This window comes from Epinephelus fuscoguttatus, linkage group LG10, assembly GCF_011397635.1.
Source record: "Epinephelus fuscoguttatus linkage group LG10, E.fuscoguttatus.final_Chr_v1".
Classification (NCBI taxonomy): domain Eukaryota; kingdom Metazoa; phylum Chordata; class Actinopteri; order Perciformes; family Serranidae; genus Epinephelus; species Epinephelus fuscoguttatus.
In genome coordinates this window covers 45,429,284-45,443,799 of record NC_064761.1, presented here as the reverse complement: position 1 = coordinate 45,443,799, position 14,516 = coordinate 45,429,284, and the positions used below count along the sequence as shown (strand labels likewise).

Genomic DNA, 14,516 nt, shown 5'->3' with positions numbered 1-14,516 from the left:
CACGAACACACTCGTTTTGTGCACTTCAACTTTATTGAAACTTTTTTTTCACCAGGTTCAAACAGTTCATTAAACTTGAATCGTTTCAGATCCACGAGATCCCAAAAATACAAAAACCCAGGTTTGTTTGTTTTTTACACCTTTACATCAAGTCTGTCGCTAAAACCAAAAACACAAAGCAGGAAAAGTAACATACAACCAACACCATGTGCTTTTTACCCAGCAGCCACCAGGACAGACAGGAAGTCCAGGAGAGAGGAGACCGAGGTCCAGGAGCTGATCCTGGATCAGGCTACTATCATTATCATCATCAGGAGGTTCTGTAACAGTCTTCAGGACAGACGAGGACCAGGTCTGCAGTCAGCAGGGACCAGGACCAGGACCAGGACCAGGTCTGCAGTCAGGACTCACTGTGGTTATTTACAGGTTGATAATTGTCTGTCAGGGTTAGTGTTTATTATGAAACAGCAGAGGACAGACGGAGGACAGACAGAGGACAGATGAAGGACAGACAGTAACCGTGAGGAGGGAGACGGGTCTGAACCACAGAACACGTTTGTTGACGCTGATTCTTCTGTGTTATTGATTATTGACGAGACGTCAGAAACTGAATCATGATTTCATTCATTCACACCAACTGTTCCAAATATGTGACACATGACCCTTCACCTGACTCATGAGGTGTCTTGACCCCGCCCCCCTCATTAGCATACTGGACCAGGTGCAGAAACAGGTCTGAGATCAGATCAGACCGCAGCAGATCATCAGAGATCGAAATGACGACACGCAGAACTTTACTTTAACCAAACGTCAGACAGGAAGTCATCAGCTGACTGAGCTCACGTCTCTGACTGATTGGCTGAATAAAAGTCATGTGACAGTGAGTTAAAGAGACATCATGGATGGTTTTAGTCCCAGTGTCTCTGCTGGACTCTGACACGTCTGATAAACAGGAACCTGGTTCTACAGAGAACATTTCATCACAGAACATGAACACAAAGACACGACTGACAAACTGACGTTTGAAGGGACAGTTCACACGTCCACATGTTACAGCTCTGTACATTTGGTGCGTCCAAACAGTCACGGCTCTGGATGTAGATTTCTCCATGTTGTTACCGGCTTCTTCTTCTCTTACACATTTAATGCTATTGGACTTCCGGGTCAAAGCCCGGGGCGGAAACTGTGGAGCATGCTCAGAGCGCCTCGGCCAGTTTGGGTCTGATTGACTGTATACATGCAGGAGTCACATGATCTGGGTGTGTTAGTCCCACTGTGACACATTCACTGCAGGACCATTTCAGTCACACTGACATGTTTACAGGGATTTATATAAATCCATTTTCTCTGTCGTCATGGAAACAGTCTGAGTCTTCTATCTGTCTCTCGTCGCAGCCAGACTCCATTAAGAAAACCAGTGATTTAACATGAGTGAACTCAGGAGCTGCTGGTCTGCTGCTGCCGGACAGTCTGACTGTGACGAGAGAGAAAACAGCTTCATTGCCCCGTCTATCGTCAGTGTGACATTAAGATGAAGCAGTGAAAATATTGTCAGTATAACGTACACTTAAACTGAGGATGATTTTTAAGGAGTCTAAAACACATTTAGTTTCTGACTCCGCCCACAGCAGGACGTCCTTCATCCTCCATGTCAGACTCCAAACTGCTGACTGACGTCTGCTGTAGGAAACACACTGACTGTGGATCAGTGCCTCACACAGCACGACATGTGAACGTGTGAACGTGTGAACTGTCCCTTTAATGTTTCAGTCCAGTGACTACAAACTGATCTCAGAGCAGCTGATTCACAGGAAGACAAACTGTGACTGAAGGATGAAGAGCAGGTTTCAAACAACAACAAGCTCCATTCACCAGTTCACTGATTCACTGATTCACAGCAGGTCATTCTGGTGAAGTGATGAAGAGTGAAGTTCATCATCATCAGTTTGTAGTCTGTTCTCTGAAACACTGAAGATCATGTCAGTGTTTGTTTTAACTCTGACCTCCTCTGTGTGTGTGTGTGTGTGTGTGTGTGTGTGTGTGTGTTGTTGGTCGTCACAGAAACAGCGTGATTGACCCCTCCCCCTCCTCCTGGCGCCTGGCTCAAAGGCAACAAGGAAACAACAGCGAGTGAACATGAAGGCCTCCAACAGAGAGAGGGAGCGAAGGCATCAGAAGAGGAAGAGGAGATGGAGCAGTGATGAAGGTCTTCGTCCTCCTCGGGGCTGATGGGAAATATTCCTCTGTCTATTTCAGGTCCAGCACCATGCTGGCTGGGTTCTCCAGGTACTCCTTCCACAGGTTGGAGAACCGACACATGGTGGCTCCATCGATGATGCGGTGATCCGCCGACCAGCTGACGTTCATGATGTGAGCTCGGACCACCTGACCACCAGCGTCAAACCGAGGAAGAACCTGACGGAGAAACAGACACCAGCGTCCAGGGTCGTTATGGTGAAAATATATTTTAGTTCCTGACATGAAAAAGAAAAAAGACAAACTGAAACCATTTTATGTTTTTACAAAAAGAAAAACTAAACAGGAAACGTCTTCAGTTTCAGTTTCAGTCAACACGAGGAGGCGTGAGTTCATCTGTTTAACCCCGTGCACACTGTGTGACTCTGTTGCTGAGACAGCAGCTCGCCATGGAGGCAAAACTAAAGCACCAGAAGTAATGTGAGGAAAACATCAGCCCCTTTACACCAACATTTCCAGGAACTTTTATTTCCTGGAATGTGTTTACCTGGCTAAAAGAATCTGTGGTTTGTTTCCACCTCAAAGTTCCTGAACATTTGTTCAAATGATGACACATGATTCAGCGTTTTTAAGACAACGTGTCTCATAATCAAGGATTTTTGCCCACAACAATCACAATCATTTTACTGGAAGGGCTGTACAGAGTAATGAGTGCAGCTGCCGTCAACTCGAGTCATTTACGAGTTATCTTCACTTTTCACTTTTTTCCACCGCGGCTGCTCCGCTGTTCACCGGTTACCATGTCGTGTTGGTGTGTGTGTGTGTGTGTGTGTGTGATCAGCACCAGCACAAAAGAACCATTACCATCAGCGCTTATCAATACTACGGTCTTTATAATTTAGCCCCGGGGCTAATTCAGTACCAGGTGTCAGTACCCATCCTTAAACAAAACACAAATGAAGTGAAGCTTGTAGAAATGTAATAAAGTTTGCAGCAGCTGCTCGTACCAGGAAGTGTGGCACGCTGCAAGTGCGAGTCCACCGATCAACGTTCCTTGGCAAACAGCCCCGCCCCTCAAGAATTCTGGGTAATCTGAAAAGTCCTACCCCCCTGCTAGGCACTTTTTCCAGGGAAAGTTTTTTACCCGGGTAATTTCAGTGGAAACGCACCGAGGTTTTTCAAAATCCTCTTGTGAAGTCTTGTGATGCGTCCGCAGCTCTGACCATGATCACGTAAACAAGGACCAAGCATGGAAGGAAACAGAGGCGGAGCTACAGCTGCCAGCTAGCACCCACACACACACACACACACACACACACACACACACTATGTGCAGTGTCCTTGTTTTACGTGTATCTGATGACATCACAGCGGCACATTAACATATTAACACGTGTATCTGATGAGGCGTGCGTGTTGTGACTAACAAGTGTTGACCCTGAAGAGTCTGAACCCACCTGGATTGTTCCCAGAGCTCCGATGGCAACTTCAGGAGGAAGAATGACCGGTTTGGCGTACGTCCCTCCGATCTGGTTTAAAGCAACAACAGGACACAGGTTGGTGTTGCTCAGACGTGCGGCAGGTTCAGGTTGTTGTTGTTGTTGTTGTTGTTGTACTCACTGATCCGATGTTGGACAGGGTGAAGGTTCCTCCACTGAGATCGTTGGTTCCCAGCTGACCTGCAGCTCCGAGTGTCTGCAGACGGTTCACCTCCTGAGCGATGTCAAACACGCTGAGCAGCTGGACGTTCTTCACGTTGGGAACCAGCAGACCCTGACTGGTGTCCATCGCCAGGCCGATGTTATGAGACGCCTGCGGGACACAGAGACATGTCTGTCAACAACAAAGACACGAGGACAGCTGCGGCATCTTCAGGTGGAAACAGACCAACATGTTTCATCACGTCAACATTTTACAGAAGAAAAAGCTGAAACTGAAACAGGAAATAAAAACCAACTATTTTAATCATGCTCTCAACTTAGTAATGACTCAGATTGTGACACAGCTGCGCCGTAAAATTCTCATCAGCTGGTCAATGGATTGGTCGTTCTGTCTTCAACAGACTAAACTCTCACTGGTGTTATTTTTAATCAGGTCACTGAAATCTTTATTTCACTGCTGAAAACTGATGTGTGATATTTCTCACACCCTTTCTCCACTGTGATTGGACGGCTGGTGACAGTGATGAACGCAGCGTTTGACCCAAAGTTCAACATTATTCAGCTTTTGTTTTCTAAATCAGAAAATAGATCAATAATCACAGACAACGTTCAGTGTTGGATTTATTTTACTGAGTTACTCTGCAGCAGCTCCAGGCTGAAGCGCCTGCTGGAGCGGCAGGACGGCTAACGTTAGCTTCTGGGCTAAACGCAGAACTAAGTCTCTCTTGCGTGCAGCGTTACAGAGATATTTATGACATCATCATCCCCAGAGGAACCTTCTATAGTGGCCACAGTGTCAGAGTTTTCGAGACAGACTTGAGCACGCAGCTCAGGTGGAACATTTCTGGACATTATCACATCAGAAGTCACATTTATTTTCCACCTGCTTGAACACAGAGTCACCTGTTAAAGTCTGCACAACATCTCTGTCTCTGTGAACAGCTGAGCCAGTAAAAGCTGAACTGAGCTCAGACCTCAGTTTGACCTCCACAGTTCTTGTGAACGTTCATTTCTTAGTGACCAAGTGACCTGAAAACACTTTGCTATCTTCCTCTAGCCTTCATCAGGTCTTCATCAGGTCTCTGAGTGTTCAGAGTGCTGCAGCTGTGTAGAGGAGCCCATGGCTGCTGAGTGTTGGCACAAGCTGTCAGGAGTCACCTGCTCTGTCCTCACCATCACTGTCAACAAGAGACCCTGGGACAGCTGTCTCACTGCTCGGCTGTCTCAGGGTGTCCAAACTTTAACATGACACAGTGATATCGAAGGCGATGATGGATTAAAGGAGTGAAAAATGAGTGTGAAACTGGTCAGAGGTCAAACAGCAGTGATAGAAAACAAAATGCCGACCTTGTACGTGATGTTCTGGCAGCCTTCGTCCACCGAGGCGTTGAGGATGGGGAAGTGAAGGAGGCCCAGGGAGGCAGCCTGGACCAATGAGAGCGCAGCGTGAACATGGACTCTATGAACATGTGAGTAATGAGCACGGAGGCGGAGCGGCGGCGTACCTTGATGAAGAATGGCATGAAGCTGAGTTTGACGCCTCGACTCTCGACGACGGACTTGAGCTCGGCTCTCAGAGACACCAGGCGGGTCAGGTCCACCTCATCACAGTAACCGAAGTGAGGAATCTTAAGCGCTGCTGTCATCGTCTTCACCATCGCTTTGTGGAAACCTGCACGACACAAACAGGACATGATGTCACTGCAGCTTCCTGTGGGTCAGAGTGTTCAGAGACCTGGACCGTGAGTCCACTTCAGACCTGAACCCTGAACTCTCTGCTCCTGTCGGTTCATGTTCAAACGGTTTTTCTTCTTCTGCTGCTGCTGCTGCTGCTCAGCGTCAAACAGGACTTTTATTGTGAAAATAAAGGAAGTCTGTTCAATATGGCGACAGGAAGAACCAATCAGAGAGCACCTGCAAGCAGTGACATGACCTCTGACCTTTCAGGGGCTCAGTGACATCCTTCCCGGTGAAGACAGGTCTGGGTGTGGCGGGTGTAGGTTTGACGAGCGCCGCGGCGCCGACAGGCTTGGCAGCAGCAGGGGGCGGGACTGGAGGCGGGGTCTGGACCTCCTGGAACAGGGTCGGAGGGATGATGGCGCCTGTCTGCTTCGCCAGGAAGTTCAGGATGTCCTCCTTCAGGATCCGTCCGTCCTTCCCCGTCCCCACCACCTCACTGAGCTTTATCTGAGACACCAGGACACAACAGGAAGTAGAAGTTGAAAGAACAGTTATAATGAACTACAGCAAATTAATTGGTGATTTTATTCTGAAAACCTGGAGCTTCCTGTCACCAGTTCATTGTGCCGTGGTGTTAAACATGAGAAATATGAAGACTGAGCTGCAGCATTAGCCTTTATGTTTAACGATTCCCTTATCGATTCTTTTCATTACGCCGAAGCTTTACGTCGATGACGCACGTCACGCTCGTCAGGCAGCAGTGCGTTCAACAACAAAGAAGGCGTAATGGTGGAGAGAGAGACGCGGTCGAAAGCTTGGCTTCACTTCACCAAGAAAGACTCGTGACATTCACTCATCACAACAGCATGACGTGCAACTTATGCAGCACCGTGATTACATGCATATGTTTCCCACTACAGGGCTCTACTGTGCGAGCATTTTAACGTTACTCACATTTGCGACTAAAAATAGTTTTGTGCGAGCAAAATAAATCATTCAGCAGCTGTGTGAGTTCAGATTTCAACCACGGGGGTCACAGACACACACACACGGACAGGAATACGTATTCCTGTCAAATACGGTGGCCACAGTGCTCCGCAGCACAAGATGGGTCCCAATTTTGTTACCATGACAACACTAACAGATTGTGTAACGTTATTTGACGTAGATGAAACAAATGCTGTAGAAATATTCTTTAATTTGTTCCACTTCAGATGATAGCAGCGGACCAACTTCATATTTTGTCGTCTAAAATTCACAAAGGAATCGATCAAGAGTGGGGACACTGGACACAGACTGAGGACACTGGACACAGACTGAGGACACTGGACACAGACTGAGGACACTGGACACAGACTGAGGACACTGGACACAGACTGAGGACACTGAGACTCACGTTGTTCTCCATGGCGAGGCGCCTGACAGCGGGCGTGGCCTGAGTCTTGTGACCTTTGATCTCCTGGTGGGTGTGTTCTTCTCGAGCCATGGCGGGCGTCTCCACCACGTCCTCCTCCTGGATCACCTCTGATCAACAACAGGGTTTTAGTTTGAACCAGAACAACAGGAGACACTGAGGACCACCAGGTGTCGGTGTCTCACCTGAGCTGGACTCTGTCTCGATGTCCACCAGTGGTTTTCCCACCAAGGCCGTGGCGTCCACGTCGTAGTAGAGTTTTTTGATGACTCCGTCGTAGCGGCTGGTGATGGTGACGGACGCCTTGTCGCTCTGAACCTCACAGATACTGTCGAACTGAGACACCTTATCGCCCTCCTTCACGTACCTGAGGGACAAGTTCAGTCATTAGAGGACAGACTGGGGACAGACTGAGGACACTTTCAGTCTGTGTCTCTGCCCTTCACTGTACTTTTATTGGTCTCAGATTTCTGTCTTCTGTGTAGTGTCTCTGTAGGAAGTCACTGTGGCCTCTGTAGTTTTTATGGTCTTTGTAGTTTTTATGGTCTTTGTAGTTTTTATGGTGTCTGTACTAACGTGTCTCTCAGTACATACCACTCCTTCACCGTCACCTCCATGATTCCCTCTCCGATGTCGGACAGTTTGAACTGGACGATTGGTCCTCGACTCACTGCGGGAGACAACACATCAGTGACATCATCACTTCCTGTGTTCATGCTGAGTGGGACTGAAGGACTGCACCTGATCTCAGACCTGATCTGAGACCTGATCTGAGACCTGATCTGAGACCTGATCTTAGACCTGATCTCAGACCTGATCTGAGACCTGATCTGAGACCTGATCTTAGACCTGATCTCAGACCTGATCTCAGACCTGATCTCAGACCTGATCTCAGACCTGATCTGAGACCTGATCTGAGACCTGATCTCAGACCTGATCTGAGACCTGATCTGAGACCTGATCTCAGACCTGATCTCAGACCTGATCTCAGACCTGATCTCAGACCTGATCTCAGACCTGATCTGAGACCTGATCTTAGACCTGATCTGAGACCTGATCTGAGACCTGATCTGAGACCTGATCTCAGACCTGATCTCAGACCTGATCTGAGACCTGATCTGAGACCTGATCTGAGACCTGATCTGAGACCTGATCTCAGACCTGATCTGAGACCTGATCTGAGACCTGATCTTAGACCTGATCTCAGACCTGATCTGAGACCTGATCTGAGACCTGATCTCAGACCAGATCTTAGACCTGATCTCAGACCTGATCTTAGACCTGATCTCAGACCAGATCTCAGACCAGATCTGAGACCAGATCTCAGACCTGATCTCAGACCAGATCTGAGACCTGATCTCAGACCTGATCTCAGACCTGATCTCAGACCTGATCTGAGACCAGATCTCAGACCTGATCTCAGACCTGATCTCAGACCAGATCTTAGACCTGATCTCAGACCTGATCTCAGACCTGATCTGAGACCTGATCTTAGACCTGATCTCAGACCTGATCTTAGACCTGATCTTAGACCTGATCTGAGACCTGATCTGAGACCTGATCTGAGACATGGGGCCGTATTCACAAACATCCTGAGAACACTCTAAGAGAGTTCCTGTCTCTACAGCCCTTGTGAGGAATTGTGCAAATGTGCAGGAAAGCCCAATCAGTGTTTTTTCAGCATTGGCAGTATAAAAACAAAATCGGGGAGTGCAGCAAAATGCCGCCTACCTACTTTTGTTTATACAGAATGTGCCACAAGTCAACAGCTCCTCCCACAAGTCAACAGCTCCTCCCACAAGTCATCAACAGCCCCTCCCACAAGTCATCAACAGCCCCTCCCACAAGTCATCAACAGCTCCTCCCACAAGTCATCAACAGCTCCTCCCACAAGTCATCAACAGCTCCTCCCACAAGTCATCAACAGCTCCTCTCTAAAGTCATCAACAGCTCCTCCCACAAGTCATCAACAGCTCCTCCCACAAGTCATCAACAGCTCCTCTCTAAAGTCATCAACAGCTCCTCCCACAAGTCATCAACAGCTCCTCCCACAAGTCATCAACAGCTCCTCTCTAAAGTCATCAACAGCTCCTCCCACAAGTCATCAACAGCCCCTCCCACAAGTCATCAACAGCTCCTCCCACAAGTCATCAACAGCTCCTCCCACAAGTCATCAACAGCTCCTCCCACAAGTCATCAATAGCTCCTCCCACAAGTCATCAACAGCTCCTCTCTAAAGTCTTCAACAGCTCCTCCCACAAGTCATCAACAGCCCCTCCCACAAATCATCAACAGCTCCTCCCACAAGTCTTCAACAGCTCCTCCCACAAATCATCAACAGCTCCTCCCACAAGTCATCAACAGCCCCTCCCACAAATCATCAACAGCTCCTCCCACAAGTCTTCAAAAGCTCCTCCCACAAGTCTTCAACAGCTCCTCCCACAAGTCATCAACAGCTCCTCCCACAAGTCATCAACAGCCCCTCCCACAAGTCTTCAACAGCTCCTCCCACAAGTCTTCAACAGCTCCTCCCACAAGTCATCAAAGCTCCTCCCAGCTTAGGTCAAAGCAACATTCCTCCCACAAGTCATGGCAGCTCCTCCCACACGTCAACATCTGCTCCCACAAGTCATCAACAGCCCCTCCCACAAGTCTTCAACAGCTCCTCCCACAAGTCATGTGTGAGTGATGAAGCCCACAAGTCTGTGAGCTCCTCCACAAGTCTTCAACAGCTCCTCCCACAAGTCATGTCAACAGCTCCTCCACAAGTCATCAACAGCCCCTCTGTGAGCCTGTAAGTGTGAACAGCCCAGTCATAGATGAACTGCAGCCCTGTCCCACAAGTCTTCAACAGCTCCTCCACAAGTCTGATGCTCCTCCACAAGTCATCAACAGCTCCTCCATCACTGCTGCTCCTGACAAGTCATCAACATACCCTCCCAGTGATGATGTCATCAGTTTGTTTCTGACGTTACAGCAGTCAGCTGGGAAATGTCGTGTATCTACAACATCATCTGATCTGCAGCAGTCTCATTTCCTCAGAGGTCAGAGGTCAGCAGTGATTCAGGAAAGTTGTGTGAGTGATGAAGGGACAGAAACTGTGACCTCAGTGAGGAGGTGTGGTCGACCCTGTTGTTAGGTGTGATGTGATTTGAGATGAGACTGTGACAGTGTCAGTGTTAGTGTGATCACTGCTGATGAAGGTTGAGACAGACTCAACTCATCACTGCTGCTCTGACCTCACATACCTCAGTGATGATGTCATCAGTTTGTTTCTGACGTTACAGAGTCAGCTGGGAAATGTGTGTGTATCCCTGATGACATCATCTGATCTGCAGCGTCTCATTTCCTCTGTCGTCCAGTGTTTGGAGAATATTTCTCTGACCTCTTTGTGTTTCCACTTTCCACTGTGTTTAACTATATCCTCCCGAGACCCTGTGTCCTCATATGAGGACATCACATTTTGGGTTTACTTGACCTTATACTTCATTCTACTTAACTTAAACCTGTTGTCCTTGTTCATCGACACCTTTCTGTGCAATCAAGTGGTAGTAAGACCACAATACACTAATCTGATCACATTTTAGGGTTGAAACTTGTTTATTTATGATTAATAATGTTTATAATTTGATACAACAACAAATTTGACCAATTTTAGCAACAGTAACAAGCTAAGACACTGTTAATTAGGATGTACTCATTGGAAGACATTAGGACTTTATTATCGTCTCATTTGAGGACAATGTTTAGTTTTTTATACTTATCGGGTCCTACTGATCCCAAATAGACTGGGAGCTTGGGTTCGGTTCTCAGGAGGTTAAGCCTTAACTTTAAGGGAAACTCTAAGAAAATGTCACAATTCTAAGAGTTTTCTTCTCATTTCATCAGTAACTCTTAGCTCTCTCTTGAGGAGGCTTTGTGAATACGGCACCTGGTCTGAGACCTTTCTGTGAGATGAAACCTGTTGATTTGGATTCTGTCAAACTACGACTTAATCAGGAAGTGCTCCGCTGCCAACACAAAGACAATGTTCTGGCAGGTTGCCATGGTAACTTTCAGGAGCTGTGACAGCAGGAACAAGTGAATAAAGAGTTGATTATGTGACATCATCAGACACCTGGTCACTTCCTGGATTCCTGAAACTGGATCAACCAGATCTGAACTCTGAATCATTCACTGATCATTAAGTTTACTCTCAGATAATCAATCAATCAATCAATCAATCCATCAATAAATCAACAACAACAACAACAACAGGAGGCGGACGGTTTGGGTCTGGACTCACCGCTGGCGGTGTGCAGCGTCCTGCTGCTCAACATCTGGAGTGCTGGGTCCCATCTGAAGGTCAGCGGCTGCACACGTCTGTCACATCTGAAGCTCTGCAGCCGGAAACATCGGCGGCGGTACTGCTGACTCAGCTGACAGGAAGACAACACATTTAATATCCTGTTGATGTTTGTGAGAAAGTGAAGGACGTTCCTTTGAATACTTTTACTTGAGTGAAGTTTAGGAAGCAGGACTTTCATTTGTAGTCGAGTACTTTCACAGTTCACTGCGAGTAAAAGTACTGCATTACAACCACTACTGTAGTAAAAGTAGTAACACTTTCACAGAGTGGTGATATCAGTACTTTCCCTGCAGTAGAGTATCCGAATACTTCCTCCTGCACTGACTGAACTCTGCTTGTTATCAGCTGCTGATAGCTGTTAGCCTGTTAGCTCTCTGACCTGCAGGAAGCTAACTGAATGAACCTGTTGGCATGTTAGCATGATGCTAGCCTGTTAGCACCGCGCAGCTCCTGCCTCTGTTTTTATTTCAATCTTTTAGCACTAGCATCAAAATTAGCATGGCAGTACAAGTTACAGCAGCTAACACGCTAAGCTAACAGTGTGACCAGGTGACGGAGGGGTGACGTCATCCGGCCAGTCCGTTCGCATCAGTAACAAACAAACAAACAAACAAACAAAAACAGTTTTAGAGAATGTAAATAAACTCGGGGTTTCTCACCAGCAGTCTGAACACAGTGAAGGAGCCTCTGGTCACCGCCGCCATCTTTCCTCTTTGCTGCCGGCCGCTGACGTCACGCCCGCACTCCCCTCTCAGCAGCCAATCACCGCTCAGCGTCTTGCTCTTCGTTACGTGCAGCAGACGGGACGGTGCAGTGACGTGATGCTGCCATCCAACGGTCAGAAAGGGAACTACATGAGAAATACATTTATTCAGTTTATTATTCATATTTTATTTATTTATTTATTTATATATATATTTATTTGTCCTTCTCTCTCAAACTGTCTTTAATTGTGAACAGAGGACAAAATCTGTGCGGTCCTGGGCAATCCTTGTCTCCTCTGCATGACGAGCTGTGTCTGATGGGCAGCTCCTTCAGCCACCAGGAGCAGGACTGAACCACTCACACGCTCCTTTGTGCCCACCGCCATCAGACTGGACAACAGCAGTTTGGCTTAAGCTGCGTCCAGTTTGCATCTGATCAACATGACACTTAATCTGCCAGTTGACACTTTAGTTTATTCCACACTTTGTCTGTCGTGTTTAGTCATTTTATTCATCTTGATGTAGCAATTTTATTTTATTTATCTTTGATTTATCAATTGTTTTTTTTCTCTCTTCTATCGTATTCTATTTAATGTCTTTTTGTCTTGTTCTGCTTCGATACTTGAATTTGCCCTCTGGGGATCGATAAAGTACATCTTACCTTAATGAATACTTTCTAGTGTTTCTGCTTCTCATACTGTATATTTCTTTTATCATTATTATCATTATTATCACTTCTCTGTTTTATCTGTATTTATTTCTGTTATTATTTCTTTGTTGTGCTGCTGATCTTATCTTATCTTATCTTATCTTACTGTCTTTGTCTAACAGATTCAAGCAGCTGCAACCAAAGATGTCATGACTTTATTAAAGTGAAGAAACATCAGCAGCTTCTAATTCAGGACTTTGAGCTTCTTTTCAAACGGATGTAAACTCAGCTCAGTTTCAAAAGAACCGGAGAAAACGATCATCAGTATCAGGTAATAACATAAAAAGTTTTTCATGGTACAATAAAAACTTTTCCTGCAAAAAACAAAAACGTTATTATCTGACACTCATCAGGTTTTCCTTCTTCTTCTGATGTGACCGTTTTATGCCTCGTACAAAACCTGAAAATAAATAAAAGACATCAAAATATTGAACTAATTTTAACTCTTGAAGCTGAAAATGAAGAAATATGAACTTTTGTTTCGTCACAGTTTTATTTGATCTGTTTTTGTACATTGAACTTAAATGTAACATTTTAAAAAAATGACAGAAAAAAAATCTTTTTGTTGTGAATGAGTGAGAACATCATGGAGTGTTTGACTCTGCAGCGTCTCAACAGTTTCATCAGCCCTCACAATGATGAAACTGTTGAGACGCTGCGGCTCCAACATGTAGTGTGACTGACTGAAGCTGCTCCTTCACACTGTGCTGCTGCTGCTGCTGCTGTGTCAACGCTTCATGTCCACTCATCTTTATTCCTGATGGAGGTGCAGAGGGTTGATCTCAGCTGTTTGATGCTGTCGTTTGTTAAAACAAGAAAAGTCAATAAATATTCTTGAAGCATAAAATGACGTCACTAGGAGTTATTAAAAGGAGCTGACTCCACGGTGACTGTGCAGCATCCTCCCTCATGTTGTTCTTCACGCTGCCTGCAGGAGGCGACACACCGGATCCACCGGCTGCACAAAGCTCTCTGATACCCTGCAGAAACACCGGAAATGCTCTTCAAAATAAAGGCCATATGTCGTTTAAAGAAAAACAAAAAAGACCACATGCTGGTATGTTTAAAACAACTAAATGCAAAATAATAAAAATCCTGTAATGAAGTGTAGTTTTTATGCTGCCTGTACTTTACAGGACTTTATATTCATACTCTGTTTATGTGACGCTGCAGGTTTGACTCTGTGAGAAAAAACAATGACACATGCAGACACATGATCAGTCAATCAATCAATTGATCGATCAATCAATCAATCAATCAATCAATCAATTTTATTTATAGAGCCCAATATCACAAATCACAATTTGCCTCACAGGGCTTTACAGCATACGACATCCCTCTGTCCTTAAGACCCTCACAGCTGATCAGGAAAAACTCCCCAAAAAACCCTTTAACGGGGAAAAAACGGTAGAAACCTCAGGAAGAGCAACTGAGGAGGGATCCCTCTTCCAGGACGGACAGACGTGCAATAGATGTCGTACAGAACAGATCAACATGATAAATTAACAGTAATCTGTATGACACAATGAGACAGAGAGAGAGAGAGAGAGAGAGAGAGAGAGATGATGTGTGTATACACACACACACACACACACACACATATATATAGCCTATGTGTGTGTGTGTGTGTGTGTGTGTGTACATATATAGATCTGGCTTTAGAGACCACCCCCTTTTACATTTTTAAAGATATATAACTGTTGACATCTCAGTTTTATTCCAGTTCTTTTGTTTCAGTTTTATTTCACAGTTTCTGTTTTTCATGTATTTTCATTCTTTATTTGTTGTGCAGTTGAATTTATTG

General features: G+C 45.9%; 1 protein-coding gene and 1 long non-coding RNA gene across 4 annotated transcripts; one reads left to right on the top strand and one right to left on the bottom strand.

The window, feature by feature from the left end:
• Positions 1-14: 14 nt before the first annotated feature.
• dbt (dihydrolipoamide branched chain transacylase E2) lies at positions 15-12,060 on the bottom strand. Of its 3 annotated transcripts, XM_049588997.1 has the most exons (11): positions 11,959-12,060; positions 11,237-11,369; positions 7,546-7,621; positions 7,137-7,318; positions 6,934-7,061; positions 5,798-6,044; positions 5,363-5,529; positions 5,205-5,282; positions 3,817-4,008; positions 3,654-3,725; positions 17-2,415 (listed from the first exon to the last, which is right to left on the bottom strand). In XM_049588997.1, exons 1-11 carry the CDS (start codon positions 12,001-12,003, stop codon positions 2,248-2,250), a joined length of 1,488 nt encoding a protein of 495 aa, XP_049444954.1. In that variant the 5' UTR covers positions 12,004-12,060; the 3' UTR covers positions 17-2,247. The 3 variants fall into 3 exon arrangements, with proteins under 3 accessions (XP_049444956.1, XP_049444957.1, XP_049444954.1); XM_049588999.1 differs by lacking the exons at positions 11,237-11,369; positions 11,959-12,060 and adding an exon at positions 8,041-8,093 and having other exon boundaries at positions 15-2,415; positions 7,546-7,704; XM_049589000.1 differs by lacking the exons at positions 11,237-11,369; positions 11,959-12,060 and adding an exon at positions 7,957-8,009 and having other exon boundaries at positions 15-2,415; positions 7,546-7,704.
• LOC125896436 (uncharacterized) lies at positions 11,997-14,246 on the top strand. The gene is made up of 3 exons (XR_007450258.1): positions 11,997-12,136; positions 12,260-12,983; positions 13,647-14,246. It is a non-coding gene; the product is annotated as an uncharacterized LOC125896436 (long non-coding RNA).
• The last annotated feature ends 270 nt before the right edge of the window (positions 14,247-14,516 follow it).

Coding starts and splice junctions, on each gene's coding strand:
- dbt (XM_049588997.1), bottom strand. CDS start 12,003: ATGGCGGCGGTGACCAGAGGCTCCTTCACTGTGTTCAGACTGCTG. Junction 6,045..6,933: donor GCCTCGCCATGGAGAACAAC/GTGAGTCTCAGT, acceptor CTGGTGTCTCAG/ATAAAGCTCAGTGAGGTGGT. Junction 5,283..5,362: donor TCATGCCATTCTTCATCAAG/GTACGCCGCCGC, acceptor TCATTGGTCCAG/GCTGCCTCCCTGGGCCTCCT.